Source organism: Anomaloglossus baeobatrachus, chromosome 1 (assembly GCF_048569485.1).
Source record: "Anomaloglossus baeobatrachus isolate aAnoBae1 chromosome 1, aAnoBae1.hap1, whole genome shotgun sequence".
Classification (NCBI taxonomy): domain Eukaryota; kingdom Metazoa; phylum Chordata; class Amphibia; order Anura; family Aromobatidae; genus Anomaloglossus; species Anomaloglossus baeobatrachus.
Genome location: NC_134353.1, coordinates 695,834,279 through 695,858,099, shown reverse-complemented (window position 1 = coordinate 695,858,099; position 23,821 = coordinate 695,834,279). Strand labels below are relative to the sequence as shown.

At 47.0% G+C, this 23,821-nt stretch overlaps 1 protein-coding gene across 1 annotated transcript; it reads right to left on the bottom strand.

The window, feature by feature from the left end:
• Positions 1-1,079: 1,079 nt before the first annotated feature.
• On the bottom strand, positions 1,080-20,351 carry UNC119B (unc-119 lipid binding chaperone B). The gene is made up of 6 exons (XM_075341751.1): positions 20,090-20,351; positions 19,910-20,020; positions 13,853-13,956; positions 6,237-6,241; positions 3,570-3,742; positions 1,080-1,703 (listed from the first exon to the last, which is right to left on the bottom strand). The coding sequence occupies exons 1-6, from the start codon at positions 20,286-20,288 to the stop codon at positions 1,591-1,593; spliced, it is 705 nt and encodes a 234-aa protein (XP_075197866.1). The 5' UTR covers positions 20,289-20,351; the 3' UTR covers positions 1,080-1,590.
• Between the last annotated feature and the right edge of the window lie 3,470 nt (positions 20,352-23,821).

The window sequence follows — 23,821 nt, the reverse complement described above, 5'->3', positions numbered from 1 at the left end:
AAGGGAGCATGCTGGGAGCCCTTAGTATGGGCCCTCTTTTCTTCCATCCGACATAGTCAGCAGCTGCTGCTGACTAAAAAGTGGAGCTATGCGTGGATGTGTTGCCTCCTTCGCACAAAGCACAAAACTGGTGAGCCAGTGATCCCACTGGGGGTGTATAGCCAGAAGGGGAGGGGCCTTACACTTTTAAGTGTAATACTTTGTGTGGCCTCCAGAGGCAATAGCTATACACCCAATTGTCTGGGTCTCCCAATTAGGAGCGAAAAAGAAAACAACTTTACTCCTCGCAGCAGGCTTTCAGTCATATGGGTGACTGGCAGCTATAACCACACCCTGGCACTTACAGAGGGCTCAGCATTAGATTGGCTAATTGTCAGTCCATGTGAGGGGCGTGGTTACAGCCGCCACTCACAACGCATAGAGCAGTGACTGAAACCGTGCCAGTGCAACCACTATGGCTGAAACCTGATGCTGCCAGGAGGCATAAACTATGTCCTCCCAACAAAGGAACCATCAGTGTGGGCTTAAGGCTGCTTTAGAGCGCCATCACCTGTAGACAAACACCATATCTGCAGATTAGTAGCTTTTTTTTATATATAATTTTTTTTTTTTTTTTACATGACAGGTTGCCTTTAATAGAAGTCCCAGAAATTTCGAGCTCCATAGGGTTCCAATGGTAGAAATGTTAAATGACCCCTCTCTGGGACTTCTAGTGTTAGGATTATATCACACTATTGCTTAAGAGTTGTATAATGAGAACTCCTAGCAGTCAGTCCTAAATTCATTAACAAAAAAAAACCCAAAAAAAAAAAAAAACAGGGATAGATCAATATCAGTATGTGCCAATTACAATCCCCAGCCTGGTCCCAGTGTGTGCAAATGGAAGACAATTATCTGTCCTGGCCTCCACTCTCTGTGGCAGGTAGACACAATACCTGGTATTTAAAGTTAATAAATTATTGCTTATAGGTTTATTGGAACCAACATATATAAAAAGGCCTTTAAAACTATCAGTGATAAAGAGAATGAGACTTGCTATGAAAATGGCACCTTAGTGGCCCATCATTAGAGGGAACTAATTATACATAATGATATAGGTTTATTTTTTTTATGCGAATGCTACCACAGTTGCATTTGGATCACACAGGAAAGAAGATGCTTTAGACATTTTACCAAAACTGGATTTAAGAAACATATAAAAGTGTTAGAATGCTCTGTGCATGTTATTTCCTGAAAAAGGGGGAAAGGAGGTTATAGTATTGCACAAACCAAGAAATTATCCAAACCTCTTACGAGAATATACATATATAAAACCTTAACAGCGACCATTCTCCTATAGCTTCCTTCACAGCGCAAAAGTCCAATAAGGAACAATTGCACGATTATAAAAATAAATTAATATCTTTTGTACAAAGTATTCAGTTCCGTATTACACGTTATAAAAGGAAAAAATAAAAAAAAAATAAGAATGAAAAATACAATATCCATAATGTGTCAGGCACAGGATTGACCTCAAATATATCCTCAAATCCTCTGCTCTTGACAAGGAATGTTCTGTCTCAAAACAGATCAGTCCAAGGAAGCATAGCCTTACTGGCCACCATTGTAGGCATAATCTGCTTTATTGTGCATGATGAGCTTATTATCCACGAAGTAGAAACTATCAGATCTGGTCTCATATGGGTTATCGATCATCAGGCGAACTGTGGGGGAAAAAAAATGGGTCATATTGAATTAAAATTATATTTGCCCATCTATTGTTATATTACACTATACTTAACTCCTTAACTGCCAGACGAATACGATTTTCCGATCCCTTCTTCCAAGAGCCATACCTGAACCCCCCACCCCCAACATGCCCATATGAGGGCTTTATTTTTGTGGGATGAGTTGTACTTTTGAATGACACCATTCATTCTGTCCCATATTGTGCTGAAAAACATGGTGGGTGGGAGAGGGGGTATCCTACTGCGATGAAATTGAAAAAAAAAGTGCAATTCCACAGTTTTGTGTTTTTTGTTTTTTTTTTAATTACTATCTTCCATGTTCAATATATGGTAAAACTCACCTGGAAATGATTCTCCAGGTCAGTAAGAGTACGTAGATACCAAACATACTTTTTTTTTTAATTTATTTAAGTCTGTGGTCCCCAACTCCAGGCCTCAGAGTCACCAAATCAAATCATGTATTTAGGATTTCCTTAGTATTGCACAGATGTTGGAACTATCCCCTGTGCAATTATTAGGTAAATCCTGAAACCATGAACTGTTTGTGGCTCCTGAGGACTGGAGTTGGGGACCACTAAGGCTAGGTTTGCACACTGCGTCTTTTTGACGCTGCGTTTTTGGCCGCTAAAAACGCACCTGCGTCGAAAAAACGCGTAAAAAAAAGCATGCGTTTTTACCGCGATTTGGTGCGTTTTTGATCTCTGCGTTTTTCCAATGCATTGCATGGGGGGAAAAAAACGCAGAAAAACGCAGGAAAGAATTGACATGTCCATTTTTTTTTTCAAGCTCAAAAACGCAGCTTAAAAAAAAACAGTTGTGTGCGGACAGCAAAACTGAAAACTCATAGACTTTGCTGGGGAAGCAAAGTCATGCAGTTTTGAGGCCAAAAACGCACCCGAAAAACACGCAAAAAAGCCGCGAAAAACGCACTGTGCGCACATAGCCTAAGGCTGCTTTTACATAGTGTTCTGATCTCTGTTCAGTGGTCCCGTCGGGGCTTCCACCCGAACCCCCTGCAAAACGGGATCTGGACGTAGGAGACGACAGGGTCACTGACTATAATGATGAAAGCAGAGTCAACGTGTTGTCTGTCATGCACCATTTTTGTGACTGTATGCTCTCTGGAGGCGGACACCCAGATGCAGTCTACTACGTTCAAGTGTCCGCCTCCAGAGAGCACATGGTGACTCTGCACCATGGTCAGTGGCCCAGTTGGCACATACGTCAGAATCCTGTTTTGCATGTGGTTCGGACTGAAGCCCCAAAAGGACCACTGAACGGAAAACTGAATACAATGTGAAAGGGGCCTAATTTAAGTGGTGGGGAAAAAAAAAAAAAAAAATCAGAGTGGGTGCCTTTCTTGAAAAATGTAATATTACCAGTATGTATATTAGATTTTATGACAGGGTGTTGATCCAGGGAACTAGTCTGATTGCCGTATGTGGAGTCAGGAAGGAATTTTTTTCCCCATTGGAGCCGTTTGACACATTGGGGTTTTTTTGCCTTCCTCTGGATCAACATGTTAGGCTACGGGTTGAACTAGATGGACTTAGAGAGTCTCCCTTCAACCTTAAAAACTATGAAACTATGAAACTATGGGTGCAGGGTGAGTCCTGGTGTGGAGCTGAACAACCCTATTAATGGCTTCAGCTTTTTAGACATTTGGAATTTTTCAAAAACTTAGTGATAAGATGGGCTACAAATATGTAAAAAGCATGGAAGTAGAGGAGAAAATCAGCCCTATGTAGTCTTCTGGCATATATGTCAGAACAGCAGCTCTCAACATTCGTATATTAAACAAATTTTAATGTAAAACAAAAAAAAAAAAAAACAAACACTTACTCAGGTCTTCAGAAAGCTGTGGGAATTCATACATGTGTTCACATGTGTTACTGCTGTTTGGAATGCAAAAGCCAAAGTCAAAATCAAAGCTTTTAAGTATGTGATCGCGGAAATAATGTCTCTCAATCATCCGGAAACTCTTCACCGGTTTATCTCCTACTGTAAACTCGACACTAAAAAAAAAAAAAAAAAAACAAAAACACAAGGCCAAACTCATTATTTCAAATCTGTAAAAAAAAAAAAAAAAAAAAAATTGTAGTAACAAAAACAGTAATTACTGAGGGCAGTTTATTATTCCCTACTAGGGACCCCAGACCCAACCAGTTAGGCTCCGATTAATCTACACTGGTGTTTTAGGTGACAGTGAGTATGTTGGATGCACAAAATTCACAAGGTGTATGAATTATAACATTTGGGAGTATATTTCTTCTCAAAGATTAGTCACATCATTACCTGGACTACATTTCTGTTGGAATATACGCCACTTCTTTAGCATGATAGGTTTGTTGGCTGTATTCCACCATGTGGAGTTGGCCGGTTCTAGAGTAAAAATACCAAATGTTGCAAGACAAACAACTTAACCAGTTACTTGAATGACCTGTATGAGACACAGGTATTGGTTAGGCTGGTTTCACACTACGTCTTTTTAACATCCGTTGAAAACGTTTTTTTAACGGAAGTACGGATCCTGCTTTTACAGCAAATAACGTATGCAAACGCATATGTTATTTTGCAGGATCCTGCAGTGGATGTTTCGGGGTGGGCATTGTAGTCATGTGATCGGGAGTGAGGGTAACTAGACTGGGAGGAGGCTTCTGACAGCTGCAGACGCTGGTAACCAAGGTAAACATCGGCCTTGGATACCCGATATTTATCTTGGTTACGAGTCAGCTGCTCGGAGAGAGCGAGAGCGAGAGACTGGTTCTGGGCATGCTCAGTCCAAAAGCAGGATCCTGTCTATCAGCATGCAACGTTCACCTGCGTTTGCGTGCGTTCTAGTCAGGATCCAGCAATTTGCAGTATTTGGACGGAGCTCAAAAACGCTACATGTTGCGTTTTTGAAACATGTTAAAATAACGCAAAAGGACGGATCCTGCGTCTAACGGACGCAAACGCACGCAAACGCAGGTGGACGCGAGTCCATTGAAAATGCATTGACATGAAAACGGATTTGCACAGGATCCGTACTTCCGTTAAAAAAACGTTTTCGACGGATGTTAAAAAGACGTAGTGTGAAACCAGCCTTAATGGAGGACATTAAACGCTGGTAGTTGTTAAAGTGATGCCAGAGCCAGGGTTTGTACAAGCCACTCCCTCTAATACAGGTGACCCCAACCTGTCTTCTGGCTTGGTGCACAGCATTAGGTCTAGCAAACAGCTAAGAAGAGCAGGTTTCCTACTTGTGAGTAGTCCCACATAAAAGAGCAGATCTGAATGGGGGATGAGGTAGGAACTCCTGGATCTTGGTATGGTTCATCGCCCTCTCTCAAAGCTAAATGTAGCAAACAAAACTTTCAAACCTTTAGGCTATGTTCACACTAGAAAAATGATTTTTCTTAAGAAATTTCTTAAGAGTGCACCTGTGTTAAAAAACGCACCAAAAACGCACCTGCGTTTTTGCCGCGTTTTCGGTGCGTTTTTACCGCTGGTTGCTCCCTGCGTTATTGTGCCAATTATATATGGCAAATAACACAGTTAGCTGCAGAAAAGAAGTGACATGCTCATTCTTTTTCTTAAGAAAATCTACTGAAAGAATTTTCTGAAGAAAAAAACGCAGTGTGCGCACAGCTAATTTTTTTTGCCATAGGTTTTGCTGGGGAATGTCTGCAGAAAGGTTACAAGAAATTCTCAAGAAATTTCTGCAGCAAAAACGGACCAAAAACGCAGGTAAAAAACGCAGTGTGTGAACATAGCCTTAATGTGGTTCTCAAGGTCAGAAAGGTTGAAGGTTGGGAACCTCTGATCTAGTAGGTCCCAGGAGACCTATGGACTTCACAATTTAATTCTTGTATAGGGATGGGATCTGAACTTACTCAGATTCCCCCAGTTGAGTCCAAAACGTAAATGCTGGCTGATGGAGAGGGTTGGCAGAGAATAGTCAGAATGCTAGGCAAGATCCAGGAGATCAATGTCAGGAACAAAATAGAGAGGCAGTCGGGTAGTCAAAACACAAACAGAGGTCATGGACAAAATCAAACTAGCTGAAGCAGTGTAACAGGCATGAAGACTGACTTAAACACCGAACAGCTACTTCTAGCTGGCACTTATAAGCAGAAAGTGGGACCACCCAAAGCTCACAGAAGTGGCCTAATTACAACAGATATCCGGCACTCTGCAGGAAGACAGACACTCTCTCTGGGTGGGACCATAAGTCTCATCCACACTAATGTAATATACTACCATGCCTCCATTACTCAGCACCACCAGCAGTGAAAGTCAGGGCCCCTACTCAAGCACAACCCATTCTAAGGCTGCTTTCACACATCCGGCTGAGCGGCACAATACGGCGCTTTGCAGAAAAAAAAAAAAAAAACCGGAGGTTTTTTTTGCCGCCGGTTGCGTTTTTTCTGCATAGACTTGTATTAGCGCCGTATTGTGCCGCATGGCCTTGCGTTCGTTTTTTGACGGATGCGGCATATTTAGCCCAATGCGGCGGCCGGATGGAACGTTGCCTAGCACTTTTTTTGTGTGGCGAAAAATCCGCATCGCGCCGGATCCGGCGCGATTTACAATGCAAGCCTATGGACGCTAAATGCGGTGTCCTGCGGCAAAAAACGCATCCGGCCGCCGGATGCGGTTTTTTTTGCACTGCGCATGCTCAGTATCAAGCCACATAGTCAAAAAACGGGACGCATGGAAAAAAACTTATGCAACGGATCTGGGTTTTTTTCGCCGCGTCCGTTGCATAGGTTTTTGAGCCGGATTGAGCCGCACTGCAAAAACCGAATGTGTGAAAGCAGCCTAAAAGTGCACAAGAAAAAAAAAAATTTTTTTACGGCTAACAGTAAGTGATTCAACCCAGATTTGCACTAACTTTACAACCGGAGCCCAAAATTAAAAACATGTTTATCATATTTATTAATACATGTGATATGATTGCAAGTGCATATAACAGGGCGCGCAGCCCAAATCTATGAAATCACAAGAGGATGGCTTTCTGACTACAGTATACTAAAATAGGTCACTGATCACAACTGTGGCCTTAATAGCAGAAAGGAAAGAAAATAAATAGCAGACTTGTGTAAAAATGATTACTCCCAGCAGATTAGCTAAGGGAGAGATTATTCAAACCGATATATTATGAGATTATAATATGGGTTACAATTCTAAAATTATTACACTTATGAATTGCTCCGGTTTTCTAAGTCTTAGAAATACTGCAGTCATTGTTCCTAATAGTATGCAACAGGATTGCAGACCCCAAATCAGAATAATACACTTTAGTTCTCAATTGTTGGATGCCGATATTGCTTTTAACTCCTTAAGTTGAGCACCTAGTAAAGGTCTCCCACTCACAAGAGTTTGATTTTAACTTCTGATCCAGAAATCCCAGTCGGCATACAAGCATACACTGCCAGAACATGAGATTTCATGGCTCTGACTTATAGACATCCATCCACAGCATTGTACCACTGTCCACACGTACATAAGCTCATTGAGATGTTTGAGCTCGTATTTTTCAAACTGTATGCTGCCATAAGGGGGTAGAGCAGAAATGCTTGGCATAATAGGAGTTCCCCTCCAGGACGTCCAGATATGACTCCTGCAGGACATAATGGCCATGTAATTTATCTGGTGCGCCCATTTTGTTCTTTTAATGTCGTCATGTAACTATTTTTTTTCTTGGGGGGGGGGGGGGGGGTAAGGGTGTTGGTTACTTCAACCAAATAGATGAGGCATTCTTGTCTGCAGGGCTTCTTTGGACACTGAATGCATGCCTCAATGTCATCTACATGCATAGATAATTCCAACAGTTTAGGCTGCAATCTGCATTTGTTGAGTTTTTGGCATTGCAGAATTTCTGCACCTTAGTTTGTTTTTTCATTGTGCGTTTTTATTGCTGTGCCATGCTACGCCGCTGTGTTTTTGAAACATCCTGGGATTGAGACAAAAGGCCCCTTTACACACTGAGACTTTCTAGCGATCCCAACCTGGCCGGGATCGCTACAAAGTCTCTGGTGAGCTGTCAAACAGGCAAACCTGGAAAACGACGCAACAGCGATCCGGACCTGCAGAACGACCTAGCTAGTCATTGGGGACGTTGAAAAATAAAGCAGCTTTTTGAAAGGGACGTCGCTAAGGAAGTCACTGTAAAGGCCCCTTTACACACAGACTTTCTAGCGATCACGCTGCACAGCGGGAAACAAAGGACCAAAGAATGGTCCTGAGAGATGTGTAGCGATCAGCGACCTCACAGCAGAGGCCAGGTCGCTGATGTGTTTCTCACACTGCAATGTCGCTGGGGAGGTCGCTATTATGTCACAAAACCGGTGACATTACAGCAATGTCGTTTGCGATGTTGCAGTGTGTAAAGGGGCCTTTAGGTGCGGTTTATGATGTGTTTACGCAATTGAAATTAACTGAAAAAAAGCTTGTGCATGGTTTCCTTTGTGGATCTCAGGGGAAATTTCGCAGAGAAATTGACATTCTTGGAATAATGCACCAATGGTGAGTTTCTGCAAAAAGCAGCACAGCGAGCAGGAGATTTCTACAAATCACATCCATTTTGCTTGCACTGTAAAACGCTGTGTTTAACAGCAAAAATATGCAGCACCAAAGCCGCAATAACTCATGTAGGCACAAACTCTTAAAATTGTAGTCTGTCCTTTTTGTCAGACGCAATCTAAAGCAGTCAGGTGAATTCTTGGGAAGCGAGTAGACAGGAACGGAGATAACGTGCTTGACCGGCTGAACTTGGACAACGTTCATTTATAAGTCCACATAGTCTTGGAGTGCGTTATAATAGGGTGGGGGGGGGGGTTTAAAGCTTGCTACATTCTGCCACTCCTACCAAGACAAGCATCACGCCCATCAACTAAGCCGCAAGTATGCAAAGTATGCGGAGAGAGGGGGGGGGGGGGGGGTAAGGCGTGAAGCCCCAGATCCCCCGCTTCAATTATAAAGGACTCCATGACTGCGTGGAAATAAAATTTGGTGTTGAAGTCCAGCCGGTTACATCCACTATCTCTGTTCCCACAGTTTCACTTACGGTCCCCGATACTATAAATATGCCAAGCTATGATTTGAATCAGCATCCTAACGCTAGTATAGCCCTGCCTGTACTTTATACGTGAAAAACCTGCTGGTTTGCTCACTTTAAAACTCAATAATAGCCTATAAACAAAAGAAACACCTACGACTGTCAAGAAGTGTTCCTAATGACACAAACACAGCCCCTAAAGCCTATATTCCCTTCTAACCATAGGAAAGCCAGATGGGGGGGGGGGGGGGGGGGGTGTAGAGTTAATTATTGGGGTGATTAGTTCCAAAAGTCCCAGACAGTCAAGAATTTCTGCAGACGTCCTCTATTCTGATACTGTTATTTTATATAGGATAATTGTGTGAACTAGATCTATCCAGGACTGTAAAGTTAGGGAAGAGGGGCAGTAACCCCCCCCCCCATCCAGTGCAGGGCTATGATTTTCCTGGCAAGGAACATAGTTTCCCCAACAAAAAATCTCATGTGAGGATTAAGTTTCCTCATCAAAAACAACAAACAGATAAATTATGGGATCAATGGAAATAAAGTCTAAAAAGGAGGAGAGCAAAAGTCTTATCTCCTGCCAGAAGGAGAAAATAAAATCAGACAAACCCATATCATGTGCCAGAAATCAGAATCTGGAATGTGACGTCACACAGGGCAACTGTCCCATCCAAAATAGTTTCAAAGGGGCCAAATGATTTGTGGATAGTATAGAGCTGAATCATTTTATTATTAGCAGAGGGAAACAAAAATGGAGGAGACTTCAATACCTCCTCCCAGTGTTCATCCTAAATGAAAGGAATCAGCAATTTCCATCTCCTCCCACCCCAGTGGATTGAATGCATTGTCTGTAGAAAGCATATACCGTTTTTTGATTATAAGACGCACTTTTACTCCCAAGAATTTGGGAGGACAATGTGTGTGTTTTTTTAAAAATGGTGGTGGTGGTGGGGGGGGGGGATGCATTGTCTCTGCTGAATGGTGGTGGCAGAAGTAGGGAGAAACAGTGGGCATTGTGAGGCAGGAGCGGGAGGAGCACAGAGTGTACCGGCAAAGCAGGAGTCATCTCGGCAAAGCATCGGGCATTGTGAGGCAGGAGCCATCCCCAGTGACTGCATGTTAAAAGAAAAGAAAAAAGTTGGTGGTGTGGGCCTCAAAGAAAGGACGCCTGGAGTCGGCGTGTAGGCAGATTGAGCTTTCAGCTCCATGTCGAGCCGAGATCTCATCTGCGTACACGCCACCGCTGTACATAAGGAAGAAATGGGGTCTTGTGATTTAAGAAATCCTATCAAGGGAAAAGCAGATATCGAAATCTCTGGGCAATGATTGCTCAGTTGTCTTTGGAATGTTGACCGGAGAAGAAGATACATAAAAAAATGCGGACCTTGGAACGTTATATCTAAGTCATAATTGCTTAAAAAGGTACCAGTACATTTTGTTCGTATATGTAGCTTAACGAAATGACATTATGAGTGCACAGGAATGGGCAGTATGGATTTTGCCCTAGAGGCAAAGCACTAGTTTAACTAGAGGCAAGATTTTAGGAACAGAGGGGTTATCCATCTCCAGAAAGCACAGTAAAAAATTAATTTTATCTACTTGAACTAAAGGACTCTCGGACTTGGACAGAAGTAGTCATGGCGTGCAACTGTTAATGCCCTCAGCTGGCCTGCCAAGTAATAAAGTCCGGCAAAGCTACTGCCACCTCGTTTTTTGGTCTATGGACCAAAGAATATATAAGAATGGGACAGTTTGAGTTTAGGCTTAGAATTACTACAATTAAAACAGATCAGCAATGTAAAAAGCATTTGGAAACAGGTCTGCAATGTGCTGTAGAATATAACTCACCATTGGAAGTAAAATCATTTTAATTTGGTTAATGTGTCCCGACATTAATAAGGGAAGCTTGCTCCATAAGCAGAAGTTAAGTTTGCTCAAGTAAGAGAGAGACGTTACATGAGGGGTCATTTCTACGGCCCTTATTAATAACAATCTGTAAATATTTAAAGCAATCTACTACAGGTAGGGAGACAATGATTTAAGATGATCAGTAGGGTAAGGGGAACGGGGCATTAGTGTAAATGTATCTCAATTTATTGATATCCCTTAATATTTACTAAAGTCAATTAATGAAGTAACTTGTAGCAATTAGTGATGGGCGACTAGTAAGCCAGTAAGCAGCCCTGACAGGGTCGCCTCCCCAAGGAAAAGGATGCGGATGCAACATTATGTATAACTACTTTAGCCCTAGGGGCCACATACAAACAAAGGAATCCATTTACAAAACTTAGGGCCAAATGTAGACTTCTGGAGACGTGCTAGCAAGAGAGGCCATTCCACAGAGTTGAAATGCTTTGCTGCATCCAACGAGGCCAACACCCAATTATTGACAGTATTAATTATATTGAGTAATAGACAAACTCTCCTAATGTTATGGTTTCAGGCAGGAAGCCTGCTTGATCCGGGTGTATTAGAGCAAGTATTACTTTAAAGGGAATGTATCGCATTTTTTTATTTTTGTATTAAAAATAGTGATTATGAAATAAAGTATTTTTAATACAAAATGAAAATCGCAGCTTTTTAGTTTATTTAATTCTTATTTTACTGGAGGCACTGGGGGCTGCCATGCTGGATTTGCTGTGTGTGTAACGACAGTTACTTTCTCCTTTATGGCAGCCCCTGTGCATAGAGAACAGTGATCGGGATCCGACCCCATCATTTACGTTACAGTGGGCGTCTGCTGTAACCTGTCCAGATCACAGCAGAGGGGGGAGATCAGCGCCATCATTGTGGAGCTCACAGCGTGTGCCGTTTGCTAAAACTATACCCCTGTCAACCGTCGGGATGTGTGAGTACGGGCAGCCTACCCTCCCCTCCCCCCGTTACCGTCTCCGATGACACCCCCTCCCTCCGCTTGCTGTGTGTGTGCCACTGCATGCGAGTACTACTGCTGATACTGTCTGCACGGCTGTGTATCTAATCCTCTCCTGTGTGATATTGTCTGCACGGCTGTGTATCTAATCCTATCCTGTGTGATACTGTCTGCTGTCCTTGGTGACACTTTAGACATTTCTGGTCACCAACAAAATGGCTCTGCACTGTGTCCCTACATGTCATTCTCGGTTATCTCTTGTAAACACAGATTGGGAGGGGGAGGGGTGCCATCACACACAGGAGAGCAGACTCCACCCACTTTACTGCAGCTGTAATGTGAGTTTTTTTTCTACAGTTGGATTTCTGTAGGATTTAAAAAGCTGCTCCCCCTAGTGTTTAAGAGTGGAAACAGTGGAAAATATCAAATTTTAATTTGAGCAAAATATAAAACAAATTAAAAAAAATAATATTTAAACAAAACATTAAAATATTTATTACTTTACATTTTTTCAGTTATTGATTTTTTTTTTTCTGACGATACACTCCCTTTAAGTCTAGTAGCTAATATTTTAGTGAAAATTTTATAGTCCACCTTTACTAGGGAGATAGACAATAATGATACTGTCCTAAAAAGGTGTCTGGCAGGGGGCTCCCCTGGGAGAATTGTGAAAAGACCCTCTAACAGCCGAGGTGCCAAACATCTTGATACTTGCTTTATAAGTCCAGAGGTAGTCTATCCGGCCCAGGTGCCCTACGCCATATCACATATGGCTGAAATTACTTCCTCCAAGGTAATGGCAGAAGCTAAAAAGGAATTTCTGGGAAATACCCAAATTGGGGGACCTCAAATAAGACAAATCGGGGAGACCATCTAAAATTGCAACATCACATCTAGGAGGTTATATTAGGCTTTATAATACGCACATAAACAATGGGCTATATCCTCTGTCGAGTAACAGTAGTCCTGTCAGATGGCCGAATTAGGAGTACAGCGTTTGAGGTATTGTGTTGATGAAGCATAAAAGGCAAGTAATTTGCTTGACTTAATTGGAGAACCAAAGTAAGATTGATGGGTAAAAAATAATTTCCGTTAGGATTTAGCATTTATGTGCCGTGTATAAAGATGTTGGGATTATAAACATTTCAATCTATTCTCCTTTGTGGGGCTTGCCGTATAGATTAATTCAGCGTCTTTCAAGTTATATTGTATTTCTAGATCTTCTTCGTAAGTTACCCTTTTTATGTATGATAATGTAAAGGAAAGACAACTTCTAAGACAAGCTTTCGTCGTGTCCCAAAATGAATTTGCTTTCCTAGGGGCTGTGTCTACAAAGCATTCTATTTGATCAGGAACTCTGATTAGGGTTGCTTAATTTTAGCCAGAAGGGTTTAGCTTCCAGAGGGGTCTAAATACCTCTTGATTAAAAGGTCAGTGTAAGTATCACCGAGCTGGTGCGGAAATGAGCTTTAGGGCACGCGCACACTGGCGTACAATATGGAGAAGTGCACCGCAAGGACATCTCACATTGCACTTTGACCAATGTCTGGCAGCAGATATCAAATCACATGCACCCATACAATTCTGTGGGTAAGGGTATGTGCGCACGTTGCGTACTAGCCCAGCACCGTAAAAGGTGCGCTTCAGAGCGCAGCTGAAAAGCTCCGTTCTGAAGCGCATGGTGCCGGCGAGAACGTGCGCTCTGCCTGCAGCTCCTGCCATAGACAGAGCAGGAGCTGCCGGCAAAGCGCACGGAAGAAGTGACATGTCACTTCTTTTTGCGCAGCGCTTCGGCAGTAGCCGAAGCGCTGCGCACTAAAACGCCACGTGCGCACGGCCCCTGCACAATCTCCATAGACTGTGCAGGGGACGCAGGACGCATGCAGTTACGCTGCGCTGCAAAGCGCAGCGTAACTGCATGAATTTACGCAACGTGCGCACATAGCCTTAGTGTGAAACATCGGACTGCACTGATGATATCCGAGTGCAGTACGGGATATGCAGAGACAGGCAATGGAGAAGATTGAGAGATTAGTTTCTCCTCCTCACCTGTGCAGAGATTCTTGCATGTAAGAGAATCAGATCACAGTAGAGGATTCTTGGCTCACGCAGAGTCTGAGCAGAGTGACATTAGCATATCGCACCCAGTACTATACACTAGTGTGATCCCGGCCTTAATCAGGATTTTACTGGACTACTCACGTAAGCTCCTACTTTTCGAAGCCTAAGAAAGGCTGGTGTGAACTGGTATCGGACAAACCGACCAGCACTAATATCCACTTGTCCTGCATCTTCATCCTCGTCTTCTTGTTCTATTGGAAAGAGAAAAAAAAAAAAAAAAGAAGCACATGTGATCCTCAAATTAGAAAGCTAATTCTGCTGAAGACCCCCATGAGAGTCACGACAATGGCGCATATATGTATTTTCCTAAAGAAACATCAAAGTATAAAGGCTTCCATAACAAAGTTTTGGGGGTTTTTTTTAACAAGAATTTTTTTCTTTCACACATCTGATGTGATATGATTTTTTTAGCCAATGTTTTTAAAAAGAAAAAAAAAACAAAAAAACAAAAAAAAACCCCACACACTAATGTGTTTCCTAAGAGCTTCCCATCTGATTTTTGCAGAAAAAAAAATAATCAAAAAACCCAATCCTCTTAAGGACCTGTCAAACACAGAGATAGATCTTTGGCAGATCTGTGGTTGCAGTGAAATCATGGACATATTGTTCCATTTGTACACAGCCACAAACCTGGCACTGATTGTCCACAATTTCACTGCAACCGCAGATCTGCCGCAGATTTATCTCTGTGTGTGACAGGGCCTTTAGAACTCCAACCACCTCAGACAGTCCTATCGCCTAACAATGGGAGGTATGTGTCCATTGTACCCACGTTTAAGAGAATATCAAAAAAGACACACGTCCTTTTTTAAAATAAATTTGCTTGTAGCGATAAGATGTCCTTCAAGTGTTTTGTATACGGTACAACCACATGTGATCACCCTGCATTACACACCCTGCAAATAGGGCTGTTCACCAATGCTTCTCCCATGTTACGAGAACATCTACAAGGGGGCGATATCTACTGCACCGAATTCAGCAAATTGGAAATTCTCAGTGAGTTTTGCCCGTTCCATTGAACAGAAAGAAATAGATTATGAAAATCTGCAGCAATGATGGATTTCCGTTGGAGATTTTGTACCCACCTTCTGTAACCATGCCCTTAAAGGGTTGTGTGTGATGAGATAAACACTTAAAAGGGAACCAATCACCAGGATTTTCGTATATAATCTAAATCTAGTGCTATACTGGGCTGATTCTCTACATAGCTTTAGTGGTCAGCTCGGATGTTTAGCTTTTGAAATCCAAGAAAGTAAAGTTTATAAAATCAGCAGCTTCTTGAGTGACAGCAGCTGAGGATCAGATAATAGTTGGGGGATATTCATAGTTATCCCCTCCCCCTGTTAGCATTAGCATAAGTATTATACAATCGATTCACTTTTTCACTCTCAAGACCTGTGTGAGGTCATACCCATGTGACCAGAAGGGACGGGGCCTCAGCCAACAAAGCTGATACCACAAAGCAACATTTCTGTTGACTGAGGTCCCGCCTCTTCTGGTCACATGGGTATGACCTCACGTGTCCTGCAAGTGAAAAAGTAAAAATCGATGGTACAATACTTAATGCTCATTCTAAATGGGGGAGGGGATAACTATGAATACCCCCCCCCCCCCTATTATCTGATCCTCAGCTGCTATCACTCAAGAAGCTACCGATTTTATAAACTTTACTTTTTTGGGATTTTAAAACCTATACATCTGAGCTAACCACTACAGAGATGTAGAGAATCAGCCTGATAGTGCCAGTATAGCACTGGCTGTAGGTTATATAGGAAAATCCTGGTGATTGGTTCATACAAAGGGGTTGTCCCATTACCTACATACTGATGGCTATACTTAGGATGTGTTACATCAGAATAGTTGGGGTGCGACACCCACTGATCAGCTGTATGATGCTCTCATGACAGCCGTTTGTAAACAGTGTATGGAGCATTACATCACAGCACTGTTTGGTAGTCTCTTAGCTACTGCAGCTCGGCTCCTATTCACTTCAATAAATGCTGATCTGCAGCCCCCCGAGAATGGCCACTACAGTGTACAGTGCAGTAGTGTTCTGTAACATACACTGCTCACATCTGCCACGGCTGGAGCTGGATACAGCCAACTGGTGGGTGTTGGACAGAGAACCTGGATACTGATATCCTACAGCGCATCAATATGTAAGTCCTGGACAAGCCCATTAGTACCAGAACCATTCAGCACGCTATGGATTATAATTTGCATGTAGTCCACTAAAATGGTGAAGCCAAACATAATATGGTGACCTTATGGCACCGTGTTAAGGTATCACTTGGAGCAGTGAATGGCATTCTCCATAGTGACACTGTGCACATATGATGGATCAATGATGATGATGCATATAGGGGCGACAACTTGTTTTATAATTGGCAGTATTCATTATATAACTGTTTAATGGCCCCGTATGGCAGTATTTGCTATAGGTCGGTATTATGGCCCCACATTGGTGGTATTTGCTATAGGTCGGTATTATGGCCCACATTGGTGGTATTTGCAATAGGTCGGTATTATGGCCCCACATTGGTGGTATTTGCTATAGGTCAGTATTATGGCCCCACATTGGTGGTATTTGCTATAGGTCGGTATTATGGCCCCACATTGGTGGTATTTGCAATAGGTCGGTATTATGGCCCCACATTGGTGGTATTTGCTATAGGTCAGTATTATGGCCCCACATTGGTGGTATTTGCTATAGGTCGGTATTATGACACCATATTGGTGGTATTTGTTCTACATTTATGAACATAGGAATTACAAAACCAAGAAGGGAAAGTCTTGGCATCTGGAAACCACAGGATTGATAGCCATGTTACTGATATGCAAACCATGAAAACTGAAACTCTTTTTTCTAAACATCTCGATACAGAGCTCCCCTCGGGGTTACATGCTGCAGAGTGCCCGCACTGCCCCCGCCCTGTGACCCCCGGGCACCAGGCTGCTGATATATGGAGCTCCTCTCATGGTTATAGCTGCAGAGTGCCCGCACTGCCCCCGCCCTGTGACCCCCGGGTACCAGGCTGCTGATATACGGAGCTCCCCTCGGGGTTCTAGCTGCAGAGTGCCCGCACTGCCCCCGCCCTGTGACCCCCGGCACCAGGCTGCTGATATACGGAGCTCCCCTCGGGGGTTATAGCTGCAGAGTGCCCGCACTGCCCCCGCCCTGTGACCCCCGCACCAGGCTGCTGATATACAGAGCTCCTCTCGGGGTTATATGCTGCAGAGTGCCCGCACTGCCCCCGCCCTGTGACCCCCGGCACCAGGCTGCTGATATACAGAGCTCCTCTCGGGGTTATAGCTGCAGAGTGCCCGCACTGCCCCCGCCCTGTGACCCCCGGCACCAGGCTGCTGATATACAGAGCTCCTCTCGGGGTTATAGCTGCAGAGTGCCCGCACTGCCCCCGCCCTGTGACCCCCGGCACCAGGCTGCTGATATACGGAGCTCCTCTCGGGGTTATATGCTGCAGAGTGCCCGCACTGCCCCCGCCCTGTGACCCCCGGCACCAGGCTGCTGATATACAGAGCTCCTCTCGGGGTTCTAGCTGCAGAGTGCCCGCACTGCCCCCGCCCTGTGACCCCCGGCACCAGGCTGCTGATATACGGAGCTCCCCTCGGGGTTCTAGCTGCAGAGTGCCCGCACTGCCCCCGCCCTGTGACCCCCGGCACCAGGCTGCTGATATACAGAGCTCCTCTCGGGGTTCTAGCTGCAGAGTGCCCGCACTGCCCCCGCCCTGTGACCCCCGGCACCAGGCTGCTGATATACAGAGCTCCTCTCGGGGTTATAGCTGCAGAGTGCCCGCACTGCCCTCGCCCTGTGACCCCCGGCCACCAGGCTGCTGATATATAGAGCTCCTCTCGGGGTTATATGCTGCAGAGTGCCCGCACTGCCCCCGCCCTGTGACCCCCGGGCACCAGGCTGCTGATATATAGAGCTCCTCTCGGGGTTCTAGCTGCAGAGTGCCCGCACTGCCCCCGCCCTGTGACCCCCGGGCACCAGGCTGCTGATATACAGAGCTCCTCTCGGGGTTATATGCTGCAGAGTGCCCGCACTGCCCCCGCCCTGTGACCCCCGGGCACCAGGCTGCTGATATACAGAGCTCCTCTCGGGGTTCTAGCTGCAGAGTGCCCGCACTGCCCCCGCCCTGTGACCCCCGGCACCAGGCTGCTGATATACGGAGCTCCCCTCGGGGTTCTAGCTGCAGAGTGCCCGCACTGCCCCCGCCCTGTGACCCCCGGCACCAGGCTGCTGATATACAGAGCTCCTCTCGGGGTTCTAGCTGCAGAGTGCCCGCACTGCCCCCGCCCTGTGACCCCCGGCACCAGGCTGCTGATATACGGAGCTCCCCTCGGGGTTCTAGCTGCAGAGTGCCCGCACTGCCCCCGCCCTGTGACCCCCGGCACCAGGCTGCTGATATACAGAGCTCCTCTCGGGGTTCTAGCTGCAGAGTGCCCGCACTGCCCCCGCCCTGTGACCCCCGGCACCAGGCTGCTGATATACAGAGCTCCCCTCGGGGTTATATGCTGCAGAGTGCCCGCACTGCCCCCGCCCTGTGATCCCCGGCACCAGGCTGCTGATATACGGAGCTCCCCTCGGGGTTCTAGCTGCAGAGTGCCCGCACTGCCCCCGCCCTGTGACCCCCGGCACCAGGCTGCTGATATACAGAGCTCCTCTCGGGGTTCTAGCTGCAGAGTGCCCGCACTGCCCCCGCCCTGTGACCCCCGGCACCAGGCTGCTGATATACGGAGCTCCCCTCGGGGTTCTAGCTGCAGAGTGCCCGCACTGCCCCCGCCCTGTGACCCCCGGCACCAGGCTGCTGATATACAGAGCTCCTCTCGGGGTTATAGCTGCAGAGTGCCCGCACTGCCCTCGCCCTGTGACCCCCGGCACCAGGCTGCTGATATATAGAGCTCCTCTCAGGGTTATATGCTGCAGAGTGCCCGCACTGCCCCCGCCCTGTGACCCCCGGGCACCAGGCTGCTGATATATAGAGCTCCTCTCGGGGTTCTAGCTGCAGAGTGCCCGCACTGCCCCCGCCCTGTGACCCCCGGGCACCAGGCTGCTGATATACAGAGCTCCTCTCGGGGTTATATGCTGCAGAGTGCCCGCACTGCCCCCGCCCTGTGACCCCCGGGCACCAGGCTGCTGATATACAGAGCTCCTCTCGGGGGTTCTAGCTGCAGAGTGCCCGCACTGCCCCCGCCCTGTGACCCCCGGCACCAGGCTGCTGATATACGGAGCTCCCCTCGGGGTTCTAGCTGCAGAGTGCCCGCACTGCCCCCGCCCTGTGACCCCCGGCACCAGGCTGCTGATATACAGAGCTCCTCTCGGGGTTCTAGCTGCAGAGTGCCCGCACTGCCCCCGCCCTGTGACCCCCGGCACCAGGCTGCTGATATACGGAGCTCCCCTCGGGGTTCTAGCTGCAGAGTGCCCGCACTGCCCCCGCCCTGTGACCCCCGGCACCAGGCTGCTGATATACAGAGCTCCTCTCGGGGTTATAGCTGCAGAGTGCCCGCACTGCCCCCGCCCTGTGACCCCCGGCACCAGGCTGCTGATATACAGAGCTCCCCTCGGGGTTATATGCTGCAGAGTGCCCGCACTGCCCCCGCCCTGTGACCCCCGGCACCAGGCTGCTGATATACAGAGCTCCTCTCGGGGTTCTAGCTGCAGAGTGCCCGCACTGCCCCCGCCCTGTGACCCCCGGCACCAGGCTGCTGATATACAGAGCTCCTCTCGGGGTTATATGCTGCAGAGTGCCCGCACTGCCCCCGCCCTGTGACCCCCGGCACCAGGCTGCTGATATACAGAGCTCCCCTCGGGGTTCTAGCTGCAGAGTGCCCGCACTGCCCCCGCCCTGTGACCCCCGGCACCAGGCTGCTGATATACAGAGCTCCTCTCGGGGTTCTAGCTGCAGAGTGCCCGCACTGCCCCCGCCCTGTGACCCCCGGCACCAGGCTGCTGATATACAGAGCTCCCCTCGGGGTTCTAGCTGCAGAGTGCCCGCACTGCCCCCGCCCTGTGACCCCCGGCACCAGGCTGCTGATATACAGAGCTCCTCTCGGGGTTATATGCTGCAGAGTGCCCGCACTGCCCCCGCCCTGTGACCCCAGGCTGCTGATGCCAGTCTGTACCTGGGCACGGCTTGGAGATCTCGAACAGCACGGTGCCGGTCTCCAGGTCCCGGATCTTGAAGCGGGTGAAGTCGATGCCATAGACGTTCTCGTCCGGCTTACACAGGTAATCTGGTGACGAGACAAAGCCCAGTGAGAGGCCATATCGAGCAGTGCGCCGCCGCCTGCAGCACAACTTACTGTCTGTGACTCTGCTCAGGCCCAGGACGTGCTCCGGTCTCAGCTCCTTCAGGCCCAGCAGCTCGTGCTCGGTGACCGGGGTCACGGCCCTGTGGTCGCAGTCGCTTACTTCCCGGCCCTGCACCCTCCGCGCCTTCAGCCGGTTGATCACTCCGCCTCCTGCTTTCTTGCGTTCTGCCTCACGGTTCGACCCGCTCATTTCTACAAGATGGCGGCTGCCACCTCCGCTAGTGCCGTAACTATGGAGAGTAGGCGGGTACCACGGTTACTAGGCAATATCCGTGATGTACGGACACAGGGCGTGTCTCCACAATGCTTCCACCAATGAGACTGAAGGGGATGCAACTGAGCGCTATGTGAGAGGGGGGCGCATGCGCAGGGCAGTGAGTCCTGCACTGGGGCCGCAGCTTTGTTCTGTAGTGGTGGCCTCCCCTTTTCCTGAGGGTCATAGGCCACGCCCCACTTGCAGACCAGTCATTCAGCCCCTACTGGTGGCCGCTTGTACATGCAGAGGTCTGACCCGGACAATCTCCGGCCATAGTCTCTAGTCAGGGTGTATCATTATGGAAGGGGTCCCTCAGCTAGACTTGTGAAGTCTCTAGTGGTCGCCGTCGTTACTTCATATATCAGTCATCTGACCTCTGCAGCCAATCACTGGCCTCAGCAGTGCAATTGGTGCAAATGTATCCATTGTAGCCAGTGATTGGCCACAGTAGTCAGGTGACTAATGGGCACCACCTCATTCGTTTGATCAAAGAAGGATTCAAGCGGTAATTCCCAGTCTTGTGGCCAATTCTGTATAAGACTGGTGACCCCCTTTAATTGTCAATGTGAATGGGGCTGTCTAGCTGGGGCCAACTATTTTAGTTGCGCCTAAGGCTATGTGCGCACTAGAGCTTTTTACCTGCGGATTTACCCGCGGATTTGCCCCGGAAATTTCTTGAGAAATGTCTGCAATCTTTGTGCAGACATTTCCCATGAAATTCAATGAGAAAAAAAAATAGCTGTGCGCACTGTGCGGATTTTTCTCAAGAAAATTTCTTGAGAAAATTTTCTCGAGAAACTTTGAGAAAATGTGCATGTCCATTAATTTCCGCAGGTACCTGCGGTATTCCGGGGGTATTCCGCAGGTAGCAATGATGTGCGGTATACCACCGGAATAGCCGCGAATTACCTGCGGGAATGCTCATCGCTGCCTGCGGTTTTGCAGGAAGTGATGTCATTATGCCAGGAAGAGGAAGCGGAGCAGAGTAAACACACACGTCACACTCCCTGGACGCCGCACAGAAGCACTTCCGTGCGACCTCCAGGTGCCCGTGCAGTCTGTGTCCTGCTCCGGCCTCGCGGCTGCCTGCACTGCAGGGTGTCAGTGTCTGCCCGCAGTGTCAGCAGCCTGTCACGCGGCAGCGCAGGCAGACACTGACACCCTGCAGTGCTGGGAGCCGCGGGGATGACGATCGCTGCTGTCAGGAGGTGAGATCATTACCTGCTGTGACGATCTCCTGCCTCCTGACGTCACCGCGGTCACTGCTGTCTATGCCCGTCTCGCGAGCGGCCCGAGACTGTCACTAGCGGTGACGTCACGGGCTCTCGCGATACTTCTGACAACGCGGCGGGCATAGAAGTCAGTGACAGCGCTGACGTCAGCAGTACAGGAGATGATCACAGCAGGTAATGATCTCATCTATGCTCCTGATGGCAGCGCTCGTCATCCCCTGCAGTGACCTGAGCTGACCTATTGATGTTAGCTCAGGTCACTGCATTGCTCTCCCAGCCAATGGGGAACATTCTGTTCTTCATTGACTGGGACAGCGACTATGGTATGGATCGCCGTGCCCCCCCCCCCCTTATTGGATTACGACGGACGTGGAATTGATTGTGCTCTTTTCAATAAATTGGTTAAAGAGGGAATGTTTTGGGGAGTGTTTTTTTCAAATAAAACTTTTTTTGTTGTCTATTTTTTAATTATTACTGACTGGGTTGGTGATGTCGGGTATCTGATAGACGCCTGACCTCACCAACCCCAGGGCTTGATGCCAGGTGACATTACACATCTGGCATCAACCCCATATATTACCCCGTTTGCCAACGCACCAGGGCGCGGGATGAGCTGGGGCGAAGCGCCAGGATTGGCACGTCTAATGGATGCGCCACTTCTGGGGCGGCTGCGGCCTGCTATTTTTAGGCTGGGGAGTGTCCAATAACAGTGGACCTCCCTAGTCTGAGAATATCAGACCCCAGCTGTCCGCTTTACCTTGGCTGGTGATCCAATATGGGGGGGACCGCACGTTTTTTGTTTTAAATTATTTATATAATTTAAAATAACAGCGTGGGGTGCCCACTGTTTTGGATTATCAGCCAAGGTGAAGCTGCCAGCGGTGGTCTGCAGGCTGCAGCCGTCTGCTTTACCCTAGCTGGCTACAAAAAATGGGGGGACCTCACGTCGTTTTTTTTTAATTATTTATTTATTTTATGGCTAAATACAAGGCTAAGCACCCTTTAGTGCCACATGAAAGTCACTAAAGGGTGCCAGCTTAGAAAATGCAGGGAGGTGGAACATTATATAGGTTTTTCTCATCTATCTATCTATCTATCTATCTATCCCTCTATCTATCTATCCCTCTATCTATCTATCTATCCATCTATCCCTCTATCTATCTATCCATCTATCCCTCTATCTATCTATCTATTCATCTATTCATCTATCTATCTATCTATCCCTCTATCTATCTATTCATCTATTCATCTATCCATCTTTCCCTCTATCCATTATCTGTCTATCGATTATCTTTATTATTTATTGCAGGGACAAACCTGCGGTAAATCCGCGGCAAATCCGCGGCAAATCCGCATGCGGATTTGGTGCGGATTTTTTCCGCAGGTCCGGAAATCTTTCACTGGCAGAAGTTTCTCAAGAAATTTTCTTGAGAAACTTCACATTTCTAGTGCGCACATAGCCTTAGTTGTCCTGTAAAGGCAATGGGTGTTCTAGCGGAGGGGCACCTCTAGGGCCCCCCTGACTTCACAGCCTCCCAATATGACCAGCTGCTGATCAGTGGACGACTCAAGACAAACGCTGCTACCAGTTAGTCTCCAGCTACTAGAGAGATTGAATTCAGTTGTCGCCAAGACAACAGTATCTATATATATAATTGCCTTATTCTGTCTGTCTGTCTGTCTTGCTCCAAAATTGTGTCCTTACGGTAACATGTCCTTACAGTGACAAACAGCGGATTGGCCGCTGGGCTCGCCATGGCCCCCCCCATGGATTGGCCGCTCGCCTCGGCTCCCCCCCCCGCATGGATTGGCCGCTCGGTTTTTGCACCCAGTTCGGACTTAAAATGGTGTTCCAAACGTTATTCCTTATTGTTAGTAGTTTTTCGTTTGTGAACCCTCCCCAACCACACCTATTGCCAATCCACATGATACGCATAAATAGCCTGGGTCTCAGCTTCCCATACACGGTAAGTTTTTTAACTGCATGAGAGGACACACACAAGCTAGGGACCCCAACGTAGAGAAATACTTTGGCGTAGTGTTGGGGCTCTATTGCATTGATCAATTCAGTAGCTATATTTCTCTTGATTCATATGTTCATGGCAGTAATGCAGATTCCATTTTTCACATTTTCACTCTTACATATAGCTATTGGATTTTTCAAGTCAGTATTCACACAGCAGTTTCTGCTATTTCATGTATTCCCCTTACATAGTCACTGGTGTGCATACCTTA